Below are 21,254 nucleotides of genomic sequence, written 5' to 3'. Positions count from 1 at the left end.
AGAATGAAAGATAAATAACAATATGTCAGTGAAAAGACAATGCAGGTGTACCATTGAGGAGTAAAGAATATAATATATTCCAGGGGTTTTATTCATATGGTTCAGAATTGATACTTCACTAAAAATTGAGAGTTATTGTTTGAGGAAGGGGAAGTAGATAGGCCTGGAAACATACAGGGTTTGGAGCAGGAATTTTATGATGAAGTACTTAGACTTTCCTGAAGTAATAAAGAACTATTGAAGAGTTTTGACCTTCAAAGCTGTATGATCAGATCTGTTAGTTCTTCATTGGAGAGCATCAATTGAGGTGTCAAAAGCAGAAGAGCCAGACAGTTACTTTTAAAAATCCATATTGGGCCACTTCAGTTAAAGGGAGCTGGTTATGACAATAAAACTAGGGCTTCTAATTAGGAGCTCTTGAAAAACATAGACTAAATGTTCTTAAGTAGTAATTTGAACAATTGTACTTGATACTCAAAGGATCAAAAACTTCAGTCTACCATATTCTTGGAAGTGTACCATCCAGATATAACAAGATGTGAAAAGATCTAATGACTTTTATTCTCAAAAAACACTAGAGTGAACAAAATATATCTCTTTTAAGTAGATAGAAGTATCATTAGCTTAGGTACCTAATTGTCTACTCTCTCTATACTCCAAACCTCTTTCTGTCCACAAGTCTAATGCTGCAGTTAATTCTGCTCCTTTAAATGACTGAAATATAAGCCAGGTACTAAAGTATAAGCATGAGCTCATACTGACTGAAATATAAGCTCATGTCTATAATCCTAGCTACTCAGTAGTCTGAGATATGAAAATCGGAGTTCAGAGCCAACTCTGGAAGGATAGTCTGTGAAACTTATCTCCAATTATCTAATCAAAAAAATCCAGAAGTGGAGCTGTAGCTCAAGTGGTGTAACAATAGCCTTGAGCAGAAAAGTTCAGTGACAGTACACAGGCTCGGAGGCCAAGCCCCAGGACTGGCACACACATGCATACACACACACCACCACCACAAACAACAACAACAATAATAACAACAATGACCTGAAAATAGTGGGCTAAAGACTTAAAGAGAATTTTTATTTTTTACACCTGTATACACATGTTTATTGCAGCTGATGTACCCAACAACTAATGAATGGATGAAGAAAATATAGTGTAGGAGATATACACATACTCATGTACATATGTATATACATACATACACATACACTATGGAATATTACTCAGCCATAAGGAAAAATAAAATAATGTCATATGCAAGAAAATGATGGAACCAAATATAATATTGAACAAGATAAGCCAAACTGAAACAGTCCATAATTTTTTATTTTTTCCACTGACATTTGAAATGAGTATGAAATCAATACTCTTCCAAGTATGTACATTATTATCACCAGTCATCATCAAAATTATTTCAACACTTTCCTCTAGAATCTCTGTTCCACTCATAAGTACTAGCCTGAGCAAAGGTCTGAAGATGAGAAAAAGCAAGCCTATTTGAAAGTAAAGTTTGTAGTGAGGGATAAGGCTAGAGAGAGAATAAGAGACTGATTTAACCCAGAACATGTCATCTACTAAGAGATAGGTTTTAATCATAAAAAGAGTGGTAATCCAGTGAATATACATTTAAATATTAAGCCTGTTCCATTCTGTCATGCATATCCAGACAGATGTATGTTGTATACATTGTATACATAATGGGGAAAGGAAAATAGTCAAAATGACTCAGTGATAATTAAAAGTACTGTGAGTATTGTCTAGATGTGTAAATTGCTGTGATCTTTCTGAAAGCCATTATTTATTTTGGTGTATAGAGAGCTCAGTCTAGTACTTCACATCTAGTTTAAGTCTACATTTGCCTCCTATTTGCATTATGTGTCTTGAGTTGATCGTGATATTTCCAATAGTTATTTCCATCTTTCTCAACTAATTTTTGACAGAGGATTAGCAAAGTGTAAGGATTGCTTTTAACCTGTGGAGGAGAAGATATACTTCCTTACAAAACTGACTCACCAGTTCCAGAATAGAAAGCTAGATACTTCCTCTGTTCTCATTGTTAAAAGAAGTGAAATAATCGTTTGTATTGGATATCTGTGTCATACAGACATAGTGAACATCTGGCCAGAGGGTAGAATAAGGCAAAACCATTTGGTATGAAACAAGACAGATACATGCTTCTTGCCTACTCAGGGCAGTTTGCCTGTATTGATAACTTTGTATGGCCCTTAACCATGGTATAAATAGGCAAATGATCCTTGGCAGAAAAAAAAGTATTCTTCACACCTGGATGAGAACATTGGATATCCAGTGTTCAAAAGAAAGAATTTCATTGTTGCATTTTATGAGCTCCTTGAGGATCTCACCTTGCACTTATTTAGTGTGTCAGCAGTTACCAAGGAAATGTCCACGTTTTCTTCTATCTTTAGAACCATGCAAATTCTGCTTTTTTCCCCAAAATCTATGTCCAGAGAGAGTAAGGGAAGGGAAGACATTGTTCAAAAGGAAATGTACTCATTACCTGACTTACATAACTATAACACCTCTGTATATCACGTTTATAATAACAATTTAAAAGTCTGTGTCCGAAGAACAAAACTCAAGCTCAGGGTAAATGATTTACCCAAAACTATTGTGAAAACATGCATGTGTGCTATTGTCATGGTAGAATGTAAATCACCTACTCCAGGAGTCCTTTTATATTTTTCCCTGATGCTTTGTACATGGTAGACATTCCAGATTTATCTTTGTTACTACATTTTATTGAATTAGTAAAACATACAGAATGAGTACTGTAGTTGTTCAATATGACCTATTGCTGGAACTACAAAACATTAAACTTAAGTTGTTTGGTCCTTGTAGGAAAAACAGCATACACTTAAATGATATGTTTTTATATTTCACAGCAATTGCTTTACTTTTTAAATCTCTCTATACACACTTGTTTAAAAGTGGAAAAAATCCTTATGTTTTCCTGAACAAATAAGATCAGTATCAATATGCAATCTAATCACCTTCATGATGAGCCACTAAGCATTTTTATTATTTTTTCCTTTGGATAATATAGTCATTTTAATGGACTAGAACTGAATTGAAGAAGATTATGAAGATTAGGTATTGAGTTTCCTAGGCTGCTATCTCTGTAATTCTAGCTCCGCGTAGTTTGAAAAATTGAGTTCAATTTAGAGACTATCTAGTATGAATTTAATAGCAAAATCTTATAAGCATGAAGATACTCTTAAAAAATCTACTGTGTGTGTGTGTGTGTGCGCGCACACACACACACACACGCACGCACGCACGCACGCTCGTGTGAAATGTTCCTAATAAACACACCTGGATTATAATACTTAGTGATGATACATTTTGGAAAGCGGCCCAATAAAAAAAACACAAAGCATGACATATATTATTTTGCTTTAGTCTTTTATTCTTCTTAGCAATCACTACATAAATGTTTATATGATACAAAGATTTCAAATTTACAGTATTATAAAATATGTGTCTTAAGATGAATTTCATGTATTTGTTCTTCCACTATTTTTTCCTAAACTTACATAAAAGGAAATAATTTGCTTTGCTCTAACCAGCAGGATTGTCCAACAGCTCTTATCTTTTTACTCCTTCTTTCCCCTGACTATCTAAACCTTAAATTTCTGGGAGATCCCTGAAGTTTCTCTTATTATATTGTCTCAGCAACCAGTACTTTTTCCTGAAAAACTTTGTTGTTATTTATAATTATCCTTGTTTATTTGAAGGTCTCCTTAGTGCCTTTTCTCATATACATGTTAGGACAGGTATGGCATCTCCATTTTGTTCAGTAGCTTATAAATTCTCAATAAAACTGTGAATGATTAATGAATGAGTGAAAAAGAATTTTAATGCCATTATCTTTTGACCTGAAAACAAAGCTTGCTGAATATTCTAAGCTACAGGGGCTGCAACAAGTTTAGCTCTCTCACAGCTCCTACCTTATCACTTCTATTTGGTCCTTACTTGCTTCCTTTCCCAGTCATTTCCTTCCAAAGAGCCCAACATGCTTGTCATCCAAACATTTTTTTGAAAAAAAAACATAATTTAGACAGAAAAGTTCATGAGCTCTTATCTCCAATTAGCCAGCAAAAAGCTAGAAGTGGAGCTGTGGCTCTAGTGGTAGAGTGCTAGCGTTAAGTATAAAAGCTCAGGGAAAACGCTAAGTCCTTGAGTTCAAGGCCTAGGGCCAGCGCACGCGCGCGCGCGCGCGCACACACACACACACACACACACACACACACAAATTATCTATACTAAAAACTTATACATTATCCCGAAAATGACCCTATGAAGTTGGTATTGTCATTATTTCTATAAATTAAAATTCATTAATTTAGTCATTCTCTTCTTAGATAGCCCAGTAAATCCAATCTGATTTCTTACAGACTTCTTACATCTCTACCACAGCAAATAAGCCACAAGTAGGATCCTAGTAGAATTGCATTCAAAGGGCTCCACAATAGTGAAGACACCATTTCAATTTCTGTTTTTTACATCCAACTGAATGAAGATCAATTAATATAAGGGTCACCACCATAGAAAACAGGATAATAAACTGTCTTCCTATGGATTCTTCTACTATCATAAATCTGGAGTAGTCCCAAAGACAATGGTTAGTACCAGTTCAACAGTAAAGGGCAATGTCTTTACAAAAATTCAAGTGGCCAAGAATAATGTTGTTATTATAGAACATATGATTTATGATGTATAAACCTAGATCCATTTCTGAGCCCTAATTAATCAGCAAGAACAACATAATGATATTCCTCTCACTCATTTTAGTTTATATTACAGAAATGATACTGTTCATTTCCTATAAGGAAAAGTACATCCAAATGAGTAAATCAGGTAGCCTTCCATGACTAAAAATCTGCACATTTCCTTTGGGCACTGATAAATATATCAGATAAGGTTCAACCACAGAGGCAGAATCACTAAGTGACATGGAATAAAAGGTGATATCTCATTCATTTGAAGAGCTTGTTAAGTCTCTCGAGACTTACAAAGAAAATCTGGATGTGGAGGGAGGGGTAAACAAAGTAAACTAGAACCTGTGTGCACAAATTGAATTGCTTCCACTTTCAACTCCTTCATTATGAAGATTCATAGGCTCCTAGTCAAGTGTCAGATGAAGTGAAGATCTGGTAGGAGCTGGAGGAGTTGCAAAACTGGCTGCTAACAAACAGCAAAGCAAGCCAAGAAAAAAGTGACAATATGTATGGACCATGGCAGTGACTAACACCATACACTGACCTTCAAAACATAAGGGTTACTGCTTCCCTTATTTTCCAAGTTCACAGAAATTGAATTTGTGGCTATCCCCAATCTAAAACCAAACAGAGAAGGGAATAGCGAAATGTAAAATTCCTTCTAGCTTAGGCAGGTTTCAGTGGGAAACTTCCACATCCCACTACTTAGCATATATGCAGTTCCACAGCCCTTACCTCTCTTTGCTTCAACTTTTTTTTCATGCATCAGATGGGCAAGGTCATCTTGTGAAGCTCTAGAACACTATTTCTTATAAATGGAAGATTTCTTAATACTTAGTTCCATTAGTATCTTACTCCACTTGCTTGTATGTATAATTTTTTTCTGCCAACAAACAGTAATCACAGAAAATGTTTTCTGTGTAAAATTCTCAAAGAATTTTGGTTATTTAAAAAATAAATATGTGGAAGTAGCTCTCATTTATCCCAAGTGTTTGAAAATGCTAAACACCTTCTTACGTAAAAGAAAGAAGCCATTGGGTTGACTAGTGACTGAAGAAATCTTGGAACTTTGCAGAAAATTACAGTAAGAGAAAGTTTCCATATTGCAACAAGAGAATATTTTGATTGCAAATTTTTCCATAACTGTGGCAATTTGCAACTTGAGAAGAATTTAATACTAGCTGAGCTTTCAAAATGTAACACAGAAACTGTCATTTTCTTCCACAATTAAAATAAATGCTTCTGAAATTTTTAGGAAAAGAATGACCCAAATTACCCTCCCCCAACACTTATCCATCCAAAAGAGGGGAGAATGGAGTTTGAACAGAACATCTGTGGACAAAATGAAAGACAAATGGTCTTTTCAGGCAAATGTCTGAAACAGGGATCTATTATAGCCACACAGAATACTGTTGCATGCATTACCATGGTTAAGAAGAGGATCAACAATACTTTCATAATGGCCTTTTATTTTGGCACATTCTATTTTTATGGACAGAATTATGATTTCAACACATCCATTCATAATTCATCATATAATTATTTGCATAAATATCTTTTGACACAGATATAATGTACTTTTGCCAGCTACATCTTGAATTTAAAGTGTTAAATGCACTGACAATCTCAGTACAAGTAATGCTAAAGGAGAATGGATATAAAGGAACATTTTTGTATGTTTTTAAATGATCTATTAAAGAGCAGAACTTTCAATAATGTACCATACGTGATCTAGAAAGAAGATAGCACTTGTCCACCACCCACCACATAGACTTTTTTCCTTTTTTAAATTATCTTTTATACCAAGGAGTTTCCTTTTAATGAAGCAACTTACGAATACAATATATCTCGATTGATGTCACTCCATTCAACGTTCTCACCAATCCCTCCTCTACTCCCCCTTCTCGCACTTCTTAATTTTGTAGGATATGCATTGGGTTCTTGACTGCATTCTTCTTCTCTGTTTCCCATTGGCCCTACCCTGCCTCTTTCAAGTACCCACTTCCTGGTGTTTTGTTTTGCTGAACTTTGATTTTGACATTGTAAGGAATTACGCTATTTCAGATCTCCCTCGAATCTGCCATTTTTCAGTTAATACATTTGCATATACTTGCATACCACCCAATGTATTTATACTCGAGGACATTTTTCAGATTAACATTCAGCTTATTATCATTATATCCTGTGCTCTTTGCTGGTATTTTATTTAATATTCATTCACTGGGCCAATAGTTATTGAGTATCTACTCTGCCAGGTCCTCTTCTAGACAGAGTATAAAGCAATGCGTAAAACAGGAAGAATTCCCCTTCTGTAATAGAATTTATATTTGGAAACAAGTCTTGATTAATAAATAAGTACTTTAAATTATGTTACATACTGAAGGGAAAAATAAATCGGAGATGGAGAACAAAGTGCCAAGAACAATGGGAGTAATAGAAAGAATTTAGTAAACAGTACGCATTTGACTAATAACCTAAAGAAGGTAAAGGAGTAAGTCACAATAGTATATGGGCAGAGAACATTTCAGACAGAGGGAACAGCAAGGATAAAAACTGTGGTGTGGGATTTTACTTGGCATGATCTGGGATCAACCAGTGTGGCTGGAATAAAGTAAACAAGGATGAGAGCAGTAAACAAAGGTAATAGGGCCAGGAATTATTGAGGAGATAAAGATTTGTTTTTAGAGTGAAATGAAAAGGCTTTGGAGAGTTTTATGCAAAACATTTTAATAAGATCACCCTGCGTCTTGTGCTACATCTGGGGAGTGAAAGAGCACAAGCATGGAAAACAGTGAGGAGTATTTGAGTATTACAAGTAGGAAACGATGGAAGCTTAAGCCACTGTGGTAATAAATGTTAGGAGGTTGTAAATAGGTTTCAAAGATGAAGGTGACATAGATTGGACATGAATTGGTTATGGGATGTAAAGAAACAAAAGAATCGTCTCAACAGCTTATCACCTGAGCCAGTAGAGATGGAAAAAAATGGAATTGCCATTTACACAGGTATACAAGACTAACTAGGATGGAGTTAGTTGACAAATGGTGACTATCATGAACTAAGATTTTTACATATGAAATCAATTGAACTAGGAGGCAGAAGCTCAGTCAAGAAGTTCAGGTTGATAATATAGATTCATAAGTTGCTAATGAGCAATACTTTGTGAATTAGTCTTATAAAGTTCAAAGAAATTCTACTCAGATGATCACTGTAATAAACAAAATGGTAGTGAGAATATTAGAAGATTAGATGATGAGGAAAACAGAATAGTTTTTTTAAGAATTGGGGTTCAAAACTACTTAGAAAAGGAATTGATTTTAGTAGTCTGTAAGCATTGCTCACTTATGTTTTAACATTGTATACACACATGACATGTGCCCCTTCACACTCAGCCTACCAAAAATACTCAGCAGTAAAACAAAAAGATATGATCATAGTAAAAATGAGATCTACTGTTAAAGAGATGAAAAATTCTCATTAACAATTAGTAACTAAAGTTATGTATCTACTAGGAACTGAGTCCAGAAGAGATAGAAATAACTGGCAAGAGGAGTCTTTTCTAATGAGCATCAAAGAAAAAATGAGCTTCAGCAATGTTGGGAAGCTAATGATTGATTTACTGAGCAAATTCAGCTTGTATTGAGCTGAATGTCACTGTATCCACAAGGAGCATAGTCAGATCTTTACACAAAATCATGAGACTGTGTGAGACATACCTCTCTCACTTGGGCTAAAGGGATGACACAACAATCCATATCATAACTAAAAGCTTGGTGAGTATCTGAAAACACAAGAAATAAAGGCAACAGGCAGAAAAACTCTTAAGACAAGTGAGCACAAAAAGAAACTTCCTTTCAGGAAGAACCTTCCACTTAAGCTAAAATCCCAAAACATCTTCAGAAAATTAAGGCTTAAGGACAATGAACTAAACAAGCAGATGATTTGTTTCTATAATAAATGAAAATATGAGTCATTTACTCAGAAAATTCCTTAAAATAAATTTTGAAATAAAATAAAAAAGATCAAACACAAGGTATTTTTTAAACCAGTACCCACTAGATATCCTAGAAATGTAAAATATTGCAGTGAAGTAAACATTATAGCTAAGATCAACTTGAGACTAAATCCAGTAAGACAGAGTGAAAGAATTCAAAAATTGAAAGATTGTAGATGAATTTACCTAAATGACACTGCAGAAATGTTAAAGGGTGAAAAGCATGAAAGACACAAAGAAAATAAATGGAAAAAATTAAAGAGAAGTTAGTAAAGAAGACCATTCGAAGTGACAATGGCTGAAAATGCTCAGAATTAAAGTAACACTTTCAGAGCGGCCCCATAAATAATAAAGATTAAGATAAATGATAACCTAGACATTATAGTGAACTTGCAGAATATTAGGAAGAGAAACTGTTTACGAGCGAAAAAGAGATTTTAGGAGATGACAAGAGTAGCTATAGGTGTTTTAAATAAATGCCAAAAGAACACAAAGTAAAGCCAGGTACCTCTCAGGTGGCTCACACCTGTAGTGCTAGCTACTCAGGAGGCTGAGATCTGAGGATCTCAGTTCAATACCAGCTGGGACAGGAATGGCCATGAGACTCTAATCTCCAATTAACCACCAGGAACCCAGAAGTGGCGCTGTGGCTTAAGTGGTACAGTGCTCACCTTGAGCTGAAGAGCTCAGGGACAGAGCCAAGGCCCAGAGTTCAAGCCCCATGACCAAAAAAAACAAAAAACAAAAAACAAAAAAAAAAGAACTCAAAGAATTAGGGTTCAAATTGCCAAGAGAAAATTATTTTCTACTCCTAATTCTATGCCCAGCCAAGCTATGATAAAAAAAAAAGTAAAAGATTTTTATATTTTTCAAATATAAAAAACCTTGAATTTTCCATCACAGACTGCTGTGCAAGGACTTTGAAAGGATATACTTCCTTGAAGATGAACCTGGATGAAGGATGATCTGAAGTTAAAATTAAAATATGGAAATACAGCTGGGCACCAGTGGCTTACACCTGTAATCCTAGATACCCAGGAGGCTGAGATCTGAGGATTATGATTTGAAGCCAGCCATGGCAGGAAAGTCCATGAGACTTTTCTCTCCAATTAAGCACCCAAACAGCCAGAGGGGGAGCAGTGGCTCAAGCAGTAGAGTGGTAGCTTTGGGCACATAAGCTAATGCACAGCACCCAGGCCCTGAGTTCAAGCCCTAGGACTCGCACCAAAAAAAAAAAAATTCAGAAATAAGATGTATTAGTAATTTTCATTCTCATGAAAAATATATTTAACAACAGGTGTGCAGAGATTCCAGGCCTTTCTCTTAAAGTTGTTTAGGCCCCTTTAATGATTGGCTATATTATCAATTATTGTCATGTGTTTGAATTTAATGCCTTTTATTAAATTTTGTATGACATCCTAAGAAACTGAAATTATTGTACAAATTAAATTTCTTTAATAAGATTGAATGATTTCTTCAGTCTTACTAGAGAACTCTACATTATAAATTTATATCTTGAGGATATGCATAACAAAATGCTTGCTTATGACATGAGGAAACCACCATACAGAAATTATTTATGTGTATGAATAGTGAAGCATTTCTTACATAAGTTTGTAAAGGATCTTTGATAGTATAAAGTTGTTTCAGGATTCCTAAGATCACTCACATGTTTGATCATTTGTTCGAGGAACTCACAAGGCACATGATTATATTCACAGTAAGATTAATTCCAGTGACATGCAAGTGTATACAACTCAGTAAGGAACAGAGAGAGGTTCATGGAATAGAGAAATCCATATTCAGATCTCTTATGCTGTCTCACTCTCATGACAGGTCATGGAAAGCACACTTTCACTAGCAGCAAAATGCAGTCACATGATTCTTCCCAGGAAATACCACTACAGACTCAAAACTAAGAATTTTATTGAAGCCGGGCACTGGTGGCTCACGCCTGTAATCCTAACTACTCAGGAGGCTAAGATCTGAGTATCGCGGTTCAAAGCCAGCCCAGGCAAGAAAGTCCGTGAGACTCTTACCTCCAATAAACCACTAGAAAACCTGGAGTGGCGCTGTGGCTCAAGTGGTAGTGCGCTCTCCTTGAGCTGAAGAGCTGAGGGACAGCACCCAAGCCCAGAGTTCAAGCCCCACGACCGACAAAAAAAAAAAAAAAAAAAAAAAAAGAATTTTATTGAGTTGGTCTTTGAGCTAGACATTTCTGGCTAGTTACTACCATATTCCAGACACAGAAAGAAAGTGAGTATTCAGAAGCCTAGCTGAATGAAACTGTCCGAATTTAGAGAAGCTTCATGTCAGGATAGAAAACTTAGATTCCCGGAGGCTAGCTAAGGACAATCCTGCAAATAGACGCTTCTAAGATATCACCTTTAGGTCTGCTATGTTAACACTTTTCAGCAGAGAAACCTGACTGTATAGTTCTAATATTTTTTCTATTGCTTTCAAAAACATATAATATAATTTTATTTTTAAAAAAATGCAAATCAGTTGGAAAAGCATGCAAGTCTCTTAAAAATAACTTCATTGTGATATTTACATATTTACAAAAGAACATTTATGGCTTTATGTTGTGGAATGATGGATAAATTTGTATTGAGTGCCTAGCACTTCTTAGGGTTTGTATATTTAAAGGGTAAGATAACATAAGCATCTTACAAATAAAACTTATAGACCATAAAATACATCTTTGTGTAGATTTTTTTGCAGTAGACCTTTAGGTTCTAAGGAATGGTATGCCAAAAGCATAGCAGGTGGCCCATGGTCTAGCTCAGAGGTAAAATAAAAAGCAGGAGATACATTATATAACCCAGTTCTTCCAAGCTGTTATCCATGCAGCTTCTTAAAAAGCAAACTACCCCCATCTTTGTCATTTTTCAAAATAATGAGCTGTAAAACTGAAATGATTACTTGTGGAAACAGAAAAGGAAAAAAAAATCAGTAATTTTACAGCCAAACAATTTAGGGGGAAATAACTGTATTTAAATTAACGATACTTAAGCTCACTAGCCTGGATTATTATTTGAGCTACCATTTTAAAACAAAATGCACTCAAGAAAATCAACACCGCATAATAATGGGTTTTGTTTTTTATGCTTTTTCTCAAAAATTGATTACGAATTTCTGTAGGCAAGGATGCTACAAAGATATGTGTTTGTGTGTGTATACATATACACACTCACATACATATATATTTATATATAAACACAAATATCACATTCATATTTACATTGCTTTGACACTTGGGTGATTATTGATTGGGGGTTACACAGCATGTCAGTAAATTATCTGATCCTTATCTTTACAGCTAGTACCCATCCATGATATTATATTCATTAGACTTATATAAATCATTCACAGAATGTGGAAAATATTATAAGTAGAATGCTGCTTTATGATTAAAGACACTGAATGAAATATGCTTTTATTGTAGAAAACCAAGGCCATCAAATTTTATAGAAACAAAATCCAGCTGACCCTTACTGACATGCTTTTGTGAAGAAAAAGAAAAATCTGTTTCTTAAAATTTATTTTAAAAATTTATTTTGAAAGACCGTCCATAAATTAAAAATATACATTCTATCTGTTTCCTCTTGGAAGTTATCATAATTAATCTTAGTCTGTATACTATCTGACTAGACACAGTGGCTAATTAAAGGCTAGATCAGTCAATATAGCTGTGGTGTTGCTGCGCCATATATATGAAGCTGTTCCAGGATTTAGCATTGACCAAACAAGTGAATTTAACTAGGATAATTATTTAGGTAGCCAAGTATAGTATAGAAAGCATATTCAAGGCAACAATTATAATGATTTTTTGTGGAAATCAAGTAAAAAAGTGAAATACGGGTATAATAACGTAGTGTAGTCAACAAATAAGATGCCCCAAGAGATTATTTTTCTGGTACTACAGTTTAAACCCCAGCTCTAGCACTTGCTTGGCTGGCAGTCTATTGCTTGAGCTATGCCTCCAGCATGATGTTTTGCATATTTGGAAAAAGAATCTCAAGGACTTTTATGACTAGGCAGACAATCTTCCAGTTCTCAGCTTCCAGAATAGCTAGGATTATGGGTGTGGCCCACCTGTACTCAGCTTCAGTAGATAGTTTTGAGGTAATGATGGTGATATTGGAGTGTTTAAAATATCAAACATACGGTCAGTGGGGCACTGGTGGCTCATGTCTGTAAGCCTAGCTACTCAGGAGGCGAGATCTCAGGATCACGGTTCAAAGCCAGCCCGGGCAGGAAAGTCCATGAGACTCTTATCTCCAATAAACCCCCAGAAAACCAGAATTGGCCCTATGGCTCAAGTAATATAGTGTTAACCTTTAGCTGAAGAGCTGAGGGACAGCACCCAAGCCCAAAGTTGAAGCCCCACAACCAACGCCCCCCCCCAAAAAAGACATATGGTCATGGAAGTGAGTGTCTGAGGAATGGAAAGATAAAGATCTTTGGAAATCAGAGCCAAAAAGCCAAGGTGCTAACATCATTGCTATGACAATTAATCATGAATATGAGTCATGGAAGTTAGGCATAAGAAGAAAATATTGATCCAACTGCTGAAATATTTATATTAATAGAGTAGCAAAGTGAGTAATATTCATATTGTCCAGCCTGTTTCAAAAGGTATTTTGTGAGAGTCAAATGTGATAGTGTCTGAAAATAAACAATAAACTCCTAAAAAGATACATAGGTTTTGTGTGTGTGTGTGTGTATGTATGTGCATGTGCACACACCCTTAGTTTTCACCAATGCTTCATAGTCTGATTTCTGTGCCTCCAAAATAAGTGTAGTGATAATATTCTTTCCTACTTCATGGGAGATTAGAAAGTAAAGTGTCCTGGTATATTAATGTATTTTGAAGGATTAGAACAAAACATTACTCTCTCTAAGGATCAGATAACATCCTTCCCTTTTCGATTTCAGACATTTCAGCAGTCCTCTCTGCAGCACAAGTCAAAGAAGAAAAATAAAGGTAAGGAGAAAGAAAACTACCTGCTTCCTTTGTACGGAGGTCATCACCAGCACACTTCATCCATCCTCTCTTGCTTGAGCCCAGTGTGGTTAGGAATAGCATAATCCCCCAGTGTAAGAGCTCAGAAGTCTGGCTTCTCCTTCAATTCAGTTACAAAACTGATACTTTTTACAATAAATACCTCCAACAAGTGGGAAAACTAGGATTAGATGTTTTTTAATTAAATTTTGTGTAACTTAGGTAGGTAAAAATATTTTACATTTTTTCTATTCTATAATACAATGGGGTAATGTCACCTTTAAGGTTAATACGTGCCCAGCTTATTTTTTTTTTAAATTCCAGCCTATTTTTAGGACCTATAGATCTATATTATTATCTTTTCTAAAATCTCAAGCACATTTTCACTCACTTATCTTTAGGGCCTATAGCAGGCAAGAGCAAAAGGCGAATTTCTTGCAAGGATCTTGGCCGTGGCGACTGTGAGGGCTGGCTTTGGAAAAAGAAAGATGCAAAGAGTTATTTTTCACAGAAATGGAAGAAATATTGGTTTGTCCTAAAGGATGCATCTCTGTACTGGTACATTAATGAAGAGGTAAATCAAAGTAGTTTGTTTTCTTATTCTATTCCTTATCTTTAACCAAGAATGTCACCATCTTGAGACTTGCATTTTAAAAATCATGCAATCAAAATAATCATATAGTCACTTACTTTAAATTTAATTCAAAAGATTTCTACTAGTTATTTTTTCCTTCAACCTCTTAAAATGGTTGCATTTAGGAGTTCTGGATCATTGTCTTAATAATCTTGATGTGGCAATATATCTGAAACACAGGTAAGGTATAGCAAAATTCTATATATGTAACTAAAACTACCATGCTAATTTAAAAGGTAATTCAGCTAAAAGCAATATACATGGAAATTTGATATTGATTTTTTAATGTCTTGTAGTTTTTCTCCAAGTTTTGCATTTTTTCTTTGTTATTTTTGAAGAGAATGCACTTTAGTAACTTAAATCAATATTATCTCAATTTATTTGTTTTCCTTAAAGAAAAAATGAAGTAGTACTCTAGTTTTTAAATTACCAAGTATTCATTTCACAAGACCCATTTTTGGGGAGGAGAGTGTACTTAATGTATTTATTTTTGTGGTATTAAGAGTAGAACTGATTTATACCCAGGGTGATCATCACAATCTCTTATATCACTCAAAAATATGCCAAGAATATACTTTTCCACTGATATGTCCTCAACTCTATGTTTTTATTCTTTTGATACCTGTCAGTGTACTGTATTATTAGGGTTTGGGATTTTGGTTTTGGTTTGGGGGGGTTGTTTGTTTTGTTTTGTTTTGCCTGGCTCAAGTAGGAGAATGTTACACCCTTGGGCCTTTTTTTGGTTTAGTCATTTTTGAGGTATAGTATCACATTTTTTTGTCCAGGCCTGCCTGTACCACAATCTTTCTACTTATGTCCCCTTAGTAGCTGGTATGACATGCACATACTACCATGTCCATCTTTTGTTGTTGTCGAAGAGAGAGTCTCCCTGTCTTTTTTACTTGGACTGGCCATAAACTACAATGCTCCTAAACAGGTGGTATTACAGGCATGAAACACTGTTCCAAGTATTATGTCTTATTTTAAGCAAACTGTAATTTTTGCACACATTTGTATTAGTTAGACATAGTAAATGCTTTTTAATATGTCAACCAAGTTATGACAAGATACAGCATCTTGTGTTTCTCTTTATTGTAAGGTCACTTGTAGATTTATCCAGTATACACTAGATTAGATTCTATTTTTCAAAGTTTAACTGGCAAAAACCTATAGTCTCCCCTTTTCCTTAAGCAGAAGCTATATTTTAATGAGCAAGTTTTTGTTACTGTGTTAATCCTGAGAGAGATGAGTGATAATTGCATGGTATGCAATGCAAAAAATACCTTGGCAGGATTTTTGTAGAAGAAAATATACTCTTTTTACATCATTATGTGGCAACAATACCCCTTGAAAGTATTTTGAATTGTTTAGACTTTTAATTTTTTAATTAAGGGCATTAAAATTAACACAGTGGAAAAGTCTAAATATTTCTTTATATAATACAAGTTCCAGTCACTACCAGTAGCATCTGATTTTTAAATTTTACATAAAATTCAGTCATCACATACACACAAAACTGAAAATCTATATATTTTCTTTGAAGTAGTGAATAGGAGTGTACTCTCGCTTAAAAGTGATGTTTAAGAGGTGTAGACTGGTATAGAAGACCAAGTAAAAACTTGGGATAGTAAACCTCAAAGAAGCTTGGTCATGATCAGAACAAGGGACCCAAGGGTAAAAGGATGTAACCTTTAGTCTTAGCTTAATTGGGATAACTGATACCAAACTTAAGAGTCAGAATAAATCTTGTATCATATTTTTGTGCAGTTCAGAGTAGGTGATACAGATTTCATTCCGTTTTTCAGATGAAAAGTCACCATTATACTCATAACATGTGTACAAAGCTAGATATTTGAAGAGCAGCATGACTTTTTTCATTTGTAAAGTCATCCATCAGTACACAAACCACAATTAGAAAAAGTTACACAACTAGAAAACAATCAATTCAGGTTTGATAAGAAACTGGAGGAAAGCAAGGAAATTGAATTAGTAAACATTTCTATATTTTAGATTGAGCATTCAAATAATAGAAAATTATGTATTGCAAATATAAACTACAGTTATTTGTATGTTATAAAAATAAATATACTTTCTCACTAGAAATTTTCTTTTTTGGTTTGTTTTCATTTTTGCATTTCTGGGGATCGAACCCCAATCGTTATACATTGTAGGCAAGTGAGTGCTTGACCACTGAGCTACATCCCAAGCTCCAGAAAATTCCTTATAAAACATCTTTTACATTGAAAAAGGATGATATTTTCTATATTTATCTTAATATTATGATTAATAAATGATTAAATTTAAATTAAAAATGATTAATACAGTAAAGTAAGTATTCAAAGCACACTTTCAATTTATAGAATATAATAGGTTAAGAATAGAATTATCATGTCCAATTTATGGAATTAAATCAACACACTTATTAATATATATACTTAAGGCACAGTCATACAGTATAACCTTCGAAACTTTTTGTATAGTAACCTAAAACACAACTTTGCTTCTTTAGGATGAAAAAGCGGAAGGATTCATCAGTTTGCCTGAATTTAAGATTGACAGAGCCAGTGAATGCCGCAAGAAATAGTAAGTTGGTTTTATTCAGGGAAAGGGAGAGAAGGGATAAGATTGTTTTTTAATTCCTAGATTTTAAGTTATAGGTTACTCATCTAATGCTTTCAAATTGAGATAACAAGAAAGCAGCTATAAGGACAGAAAATTGAACTTTACAATGATTTCCGTCATCGTGATAGATTCTATAGGGGGTGTGTGTGTGTGTGTGTGTGTGTGTGTGTGTGTGTGTGTGTGTGTGTGTGTGTGTGTGTGTGTGTGTGTGTGTGTGTGTGTGTGTGTGTGTGTGTGTGTGTGTGTGTGTGTGTGTGTGTGTGTGTGTGTGTGTGTGTGTGTGTGTGTACTTGGGTTAGATGTTGAGGCACTTTTACCCCTTATAATAATTTGATTTACGCTTATTTTCCAATTTGTAATAAAAATAAATGTCCTTTTTTGCAGTGCATTCAAAGCCTGTCATCCTAAAATCAAAAGCTTTTATTTTGCTGCTGAACATCTTGATGACATGAACAGGTAGAGTATTACTTAAATTTCAAAGTATTTAGCTGGGTGCCAGTTGCTCATGCCTACAACCCTAGCTACTCAAGATGCTGAAATCTGAGGATCATAGTTCAAAACTATCCTGGGTAGGGAAGTCTGTGAGATTCTTATCTCCAATTAACTACTAAGAAGCTGCAAGTGGAGCTAAGGTTCAGGTAGACCACTAGCCTTGAGCAAAAATGCTTAGGGACAGCATCTGGACCCTGAGTTCAAGCCCAGGACTGGCACACAAAAAAGTATTTATCAGATATTAAATTCTAAGCTTTCTCAGTAATGCTTAGAAAATAACCCAGAAGTTTCTAGATTGATTGGTTTAAAGTATTGTGGACCGGCTATAGTTCAATGTGGCTATCCTGTTTTAAATAACAGCATTTACCCACAATATCAGGTTGTAAACCTCAAATATATGCAATACAATTGTTTTATTTTCTTTTTAATTGTTATTGTGAAGGAGATGTACAGAGGGGTTGCAGTTACATGTCAGGTAATGAGTACATTTCTTAAAGAGAGACTTCTCAGAAGAAGGAGTGAGAATGGCCAATAGACACATGAAGAAATATTCAATATCTCTGGCCATAAAAGAAATGCAAATCATAACAACATTGAGATTCCATCTCATTTGCCTTTCTTTACATGTCTCTAAAAATGGTTTCCAGGCATTTTAAGTATAAAAACTGTAGCTTCATTAATAGGCTTGAGCAAACTAAATGAACACTCAATGTGTCTTTATAGAGATTATTCTCTGCAACACGAGAACACAAACATAGGTTTTGCAAAGCCAATAATAAGGTATAAGGAAATTGCCAGAAAGAAGATGTTGAAAATATTTGATTAGATCCTTTGTAAAGGAACCAACCTTTCATGTAGCTACCTTTCTTCAAATTTTATAGAGGGCAACTGGAATTTAGAGAATTTTATCTCTTTGTTCTCAATTTGAATGCAATGGAGGGGGGCATTTGTGTTTTAATTATTTTAGAATTCTACTGTTCTAGTTACTGTCAATTTTATCATATATTTAGCTCAGTGCCATGGGGATAAAATGAAGTGTTTACATCATAATCACATTGAAAATAAGCAGCATTACATGAGCATGTCCTGTCTTAAAAGATGGATAAAATAGATCCCAGTCACCTCCCACTAAAAACTCACATGATTTAATCATTTATGATACATGCTAATTGGGGCCTTTTAAGATTTTAAATTACCTGCTGAAAATACATTTTTATGAACAATAAAATTATTCTGGGCTTTCTTTGCTACTTCATGTTAGCAGTAGCTTCCTATGGATGTATCTAGTTCTGCATGTGTCACAGGAGAAAAACACAAACTTCTATGATTCAGTTTGTTACTTTTTCTAAGCAATAGGTCAAAGAAAAAAATATTCAAAAATATAATCTTTATGTTCTAAGTGTGAAAGGGCCATTTTAAAGAAGCCTTGCCATGGTGCACTATACCTTTCAGAAATAAATGGACTTGAAATAATGAATTGTTTTAAAATTTAATTCTAATGGAATTGTATTGTTTTGCTTTGTTTTTTCGTTTGGTTAGTAGTTACTTTCAGTATGCAGAGGTTTTAGCATTACTTGTTCATAGAAAAGAGTCAGTGTTAAAAATACGAAAGATTAGTGATAAGGAGAGACACCCACATATAGCTTTGTTTAGTCACCTAATTGTTATATAACAGTAAGATAATGCGGATGTTGATTATTCTATATATAATATTTTAACGGTACTGCCTAAGCCTTCAAGAGTAGGTAAATATGTGATTTATCTGGTCATTTCATAATTTCTAAAGTATCATTATACCTACATGGTATGGAACTATATTGTAGGACAGAGTAATATATCTTTTTCTTCCCAATTCAGAAAAATGTTTATATGGTACGAGCAGTAACAGGACCTAGTTATTAAATTTAAATTTAATTTTGTTCTATAAAATCTGAGGATGACGTGTTGGGAATATGGCTCAGTGGCAGAGTGCTTGCCTTGCATGCATGAAGCCCTTGGTCCCATTCCTCAGTACCACATACACAGAAAAAGCTGGAAGTGGTGCTGTGGCTTAAGTGGTAGAGTGCTAGCTTTGAGCAAAAAAGAAGCTCAGGGACAGTGCCCAGTCCCTGAGTTCAAGCTCCAGGACTGACAAAAAAAACTGAGCACGTACATATCTATATATCAGCTCCATGTTTGATTATGAGTAATTTGAAAAGCACTGTGGAATATCCCACTATGATTCATCTGTTCCCTTACTAATGAATATTGAAACAATTTTAATTGTTGTTTTCTTGTGTGAAATCCATGAAGAGAAAATAAAGTATTCCGAGATATATTTACTAAATTTGTTTGAGCTATAGACTATTTACTATATCAGTAAACTTGACCTTATAATTGTGCTTATCACCAATTTCTATTTGGCTAATTACTATTTATACATTTCCCATGATTTTTACTCTTAATTCTTTCTCAATTAATTATTCTATGTCACTTTGGACAACTCATGTTCACTGTAAGCAAAATCATCTTGCCTATAACTTTTTGTTTTAAAGCATTAGTAGGGTAAGGTAAGGTAACAATTCAGGACTTAATATTAAAGAACTTTCCCATCAATGTAGTAAAATGATTCTAAATTCACTATATGCATCCTTGACTACCTTACCTAAAATAGCCTCATTTTCCCACCACCTTTGATATTTTCATTTTTTACCTTCCTTTTTTATATGTATATACATATATGGATATGTATATATATTACTTATGTCTATTTGTATCCCTATGTGTTGTTTGCTTTCCTAAGAGATAGGCATCATAAAAACAAGTTTGCTCATTTATCTCTGTATTTTGTGTGCCTAGAACAGTACCCTGCTTATATAGGCTTCCACTAAATGTTTCTAATATCCTTTAATGAGTACATGTGTACTTTCATTATAACTTAAAATAGTAAATCATAACCAAGTTCATCAGTAAGTGTCTAATAGCTGAAACCTTAATGACATATTTTCCAAGGAAATACCAACAGCTGTGTGGTATTTAGCATTTTGGAGCTATCCATAGTGGCCTAATATATTCACACACTTGTTTTATAGTACAAAGGTTTGAACTCAGGGCCTTGCACTTGCTATGTTGGCACTATACCATTTGAGTCACCTCCAGCCCTGTTTTTTGCTTCTTATTTTGAGATTGCGTTTTTTTAACTCTTTTGCCTATGCTAATATCAAATCATGATCCTCCAACTCTCAGCATCACAAGTAGGTCAGATTACATGCAGGAGGCACGACAAACCAATTTATTCACTTTCTAGGGAGGTTTTATTATGAATATAATTTTTTTTCTTCCTAAAAGTAGTTTAAACTTTCAACTGTCTTATACCGTGTAGCAATTCTAGAGTTCAGTTAAGGCAGAAACTATGTCTTACTCATTTCAGTGTCCCTACAGCATAATTTATTATTCAACACATAGCAGCCACTTAATATATATTATTCAATTGAAATGTTGTGGGGACCTTTTTAAATTTCTTGTATTATCTCATAAGGATCTTGTTCTTTAGAATATTGATCTAATTACATTTCAGTGATATTTTTCAAGTATCAAATATATAGTGCTGTACTAAAATCTTCAACGAAGAACTTTTCTTATCACTAAAACCATCAAGCCAGTCTTTCCCAAGAATGGACAAATTCAACCTCTTTCTCACTGCAAATGAATTTGCTTACATTTTAATTTTGACCTTTCACTAATCAGTAGAAATATTTGTCAAAAGTTATTTATAATAAA

General features: G+C 34.4%; 1 protein-coding gene across 5 annotated transcripts in view; it reads left to right on the top strand.

Moving 5' to 3' along the window:
- The window catches only part of Cnksr2 (connector enhancer of kinase suppressor of Ras 2), a 220,159-nt gene that overhangs the window by 148,796 nt on the left and 50,109 nt on the right, over positions 1-21,254 (top strand). For all 5 annotated transcript variants that reach the window (XM_070040726.1, XM_070040728.1, XM_070040725.1 and 2 more), the window contains 4 exons: positions 13,681-13,729; positions 14,149-14,321; positions 16,891-16,964; positions 17,388-17,459. In XM_070040726.1, the coding sequence (XP_069896827.1) occupies positions 13,681-13,729; positions 14,149-14,321; positions 16,891-16,964; positions 17,388-17,459 (368 nt within the window). The remainder of the gene's footprint in view (positions 1-13,680; positions 13,730-14,148; positions 14,322-16,890; positions 16,965-17,387; positions 17,460-21,254) is intronic.

This window comes from Dipodomys merriami, unplaced genomic scaffold, assembly GCF_024711535.1.
Source record: "Dipodomys merriami isolate MVZ:Mamm:240054 unplaced genomic scaffold, mDipMer1.0.p SCAF_3, whole genome shotgun sequence".
Taxonomy (NCBI): Eukaryota; Metazoa; Chordata; class Mammalia; order Rodentia; family Heteromyidae; genus Dipodomys; species Dipodomys merriami.
This window is presented reverse-complemented; position numbering and strand designations above follow the sequence as displayed.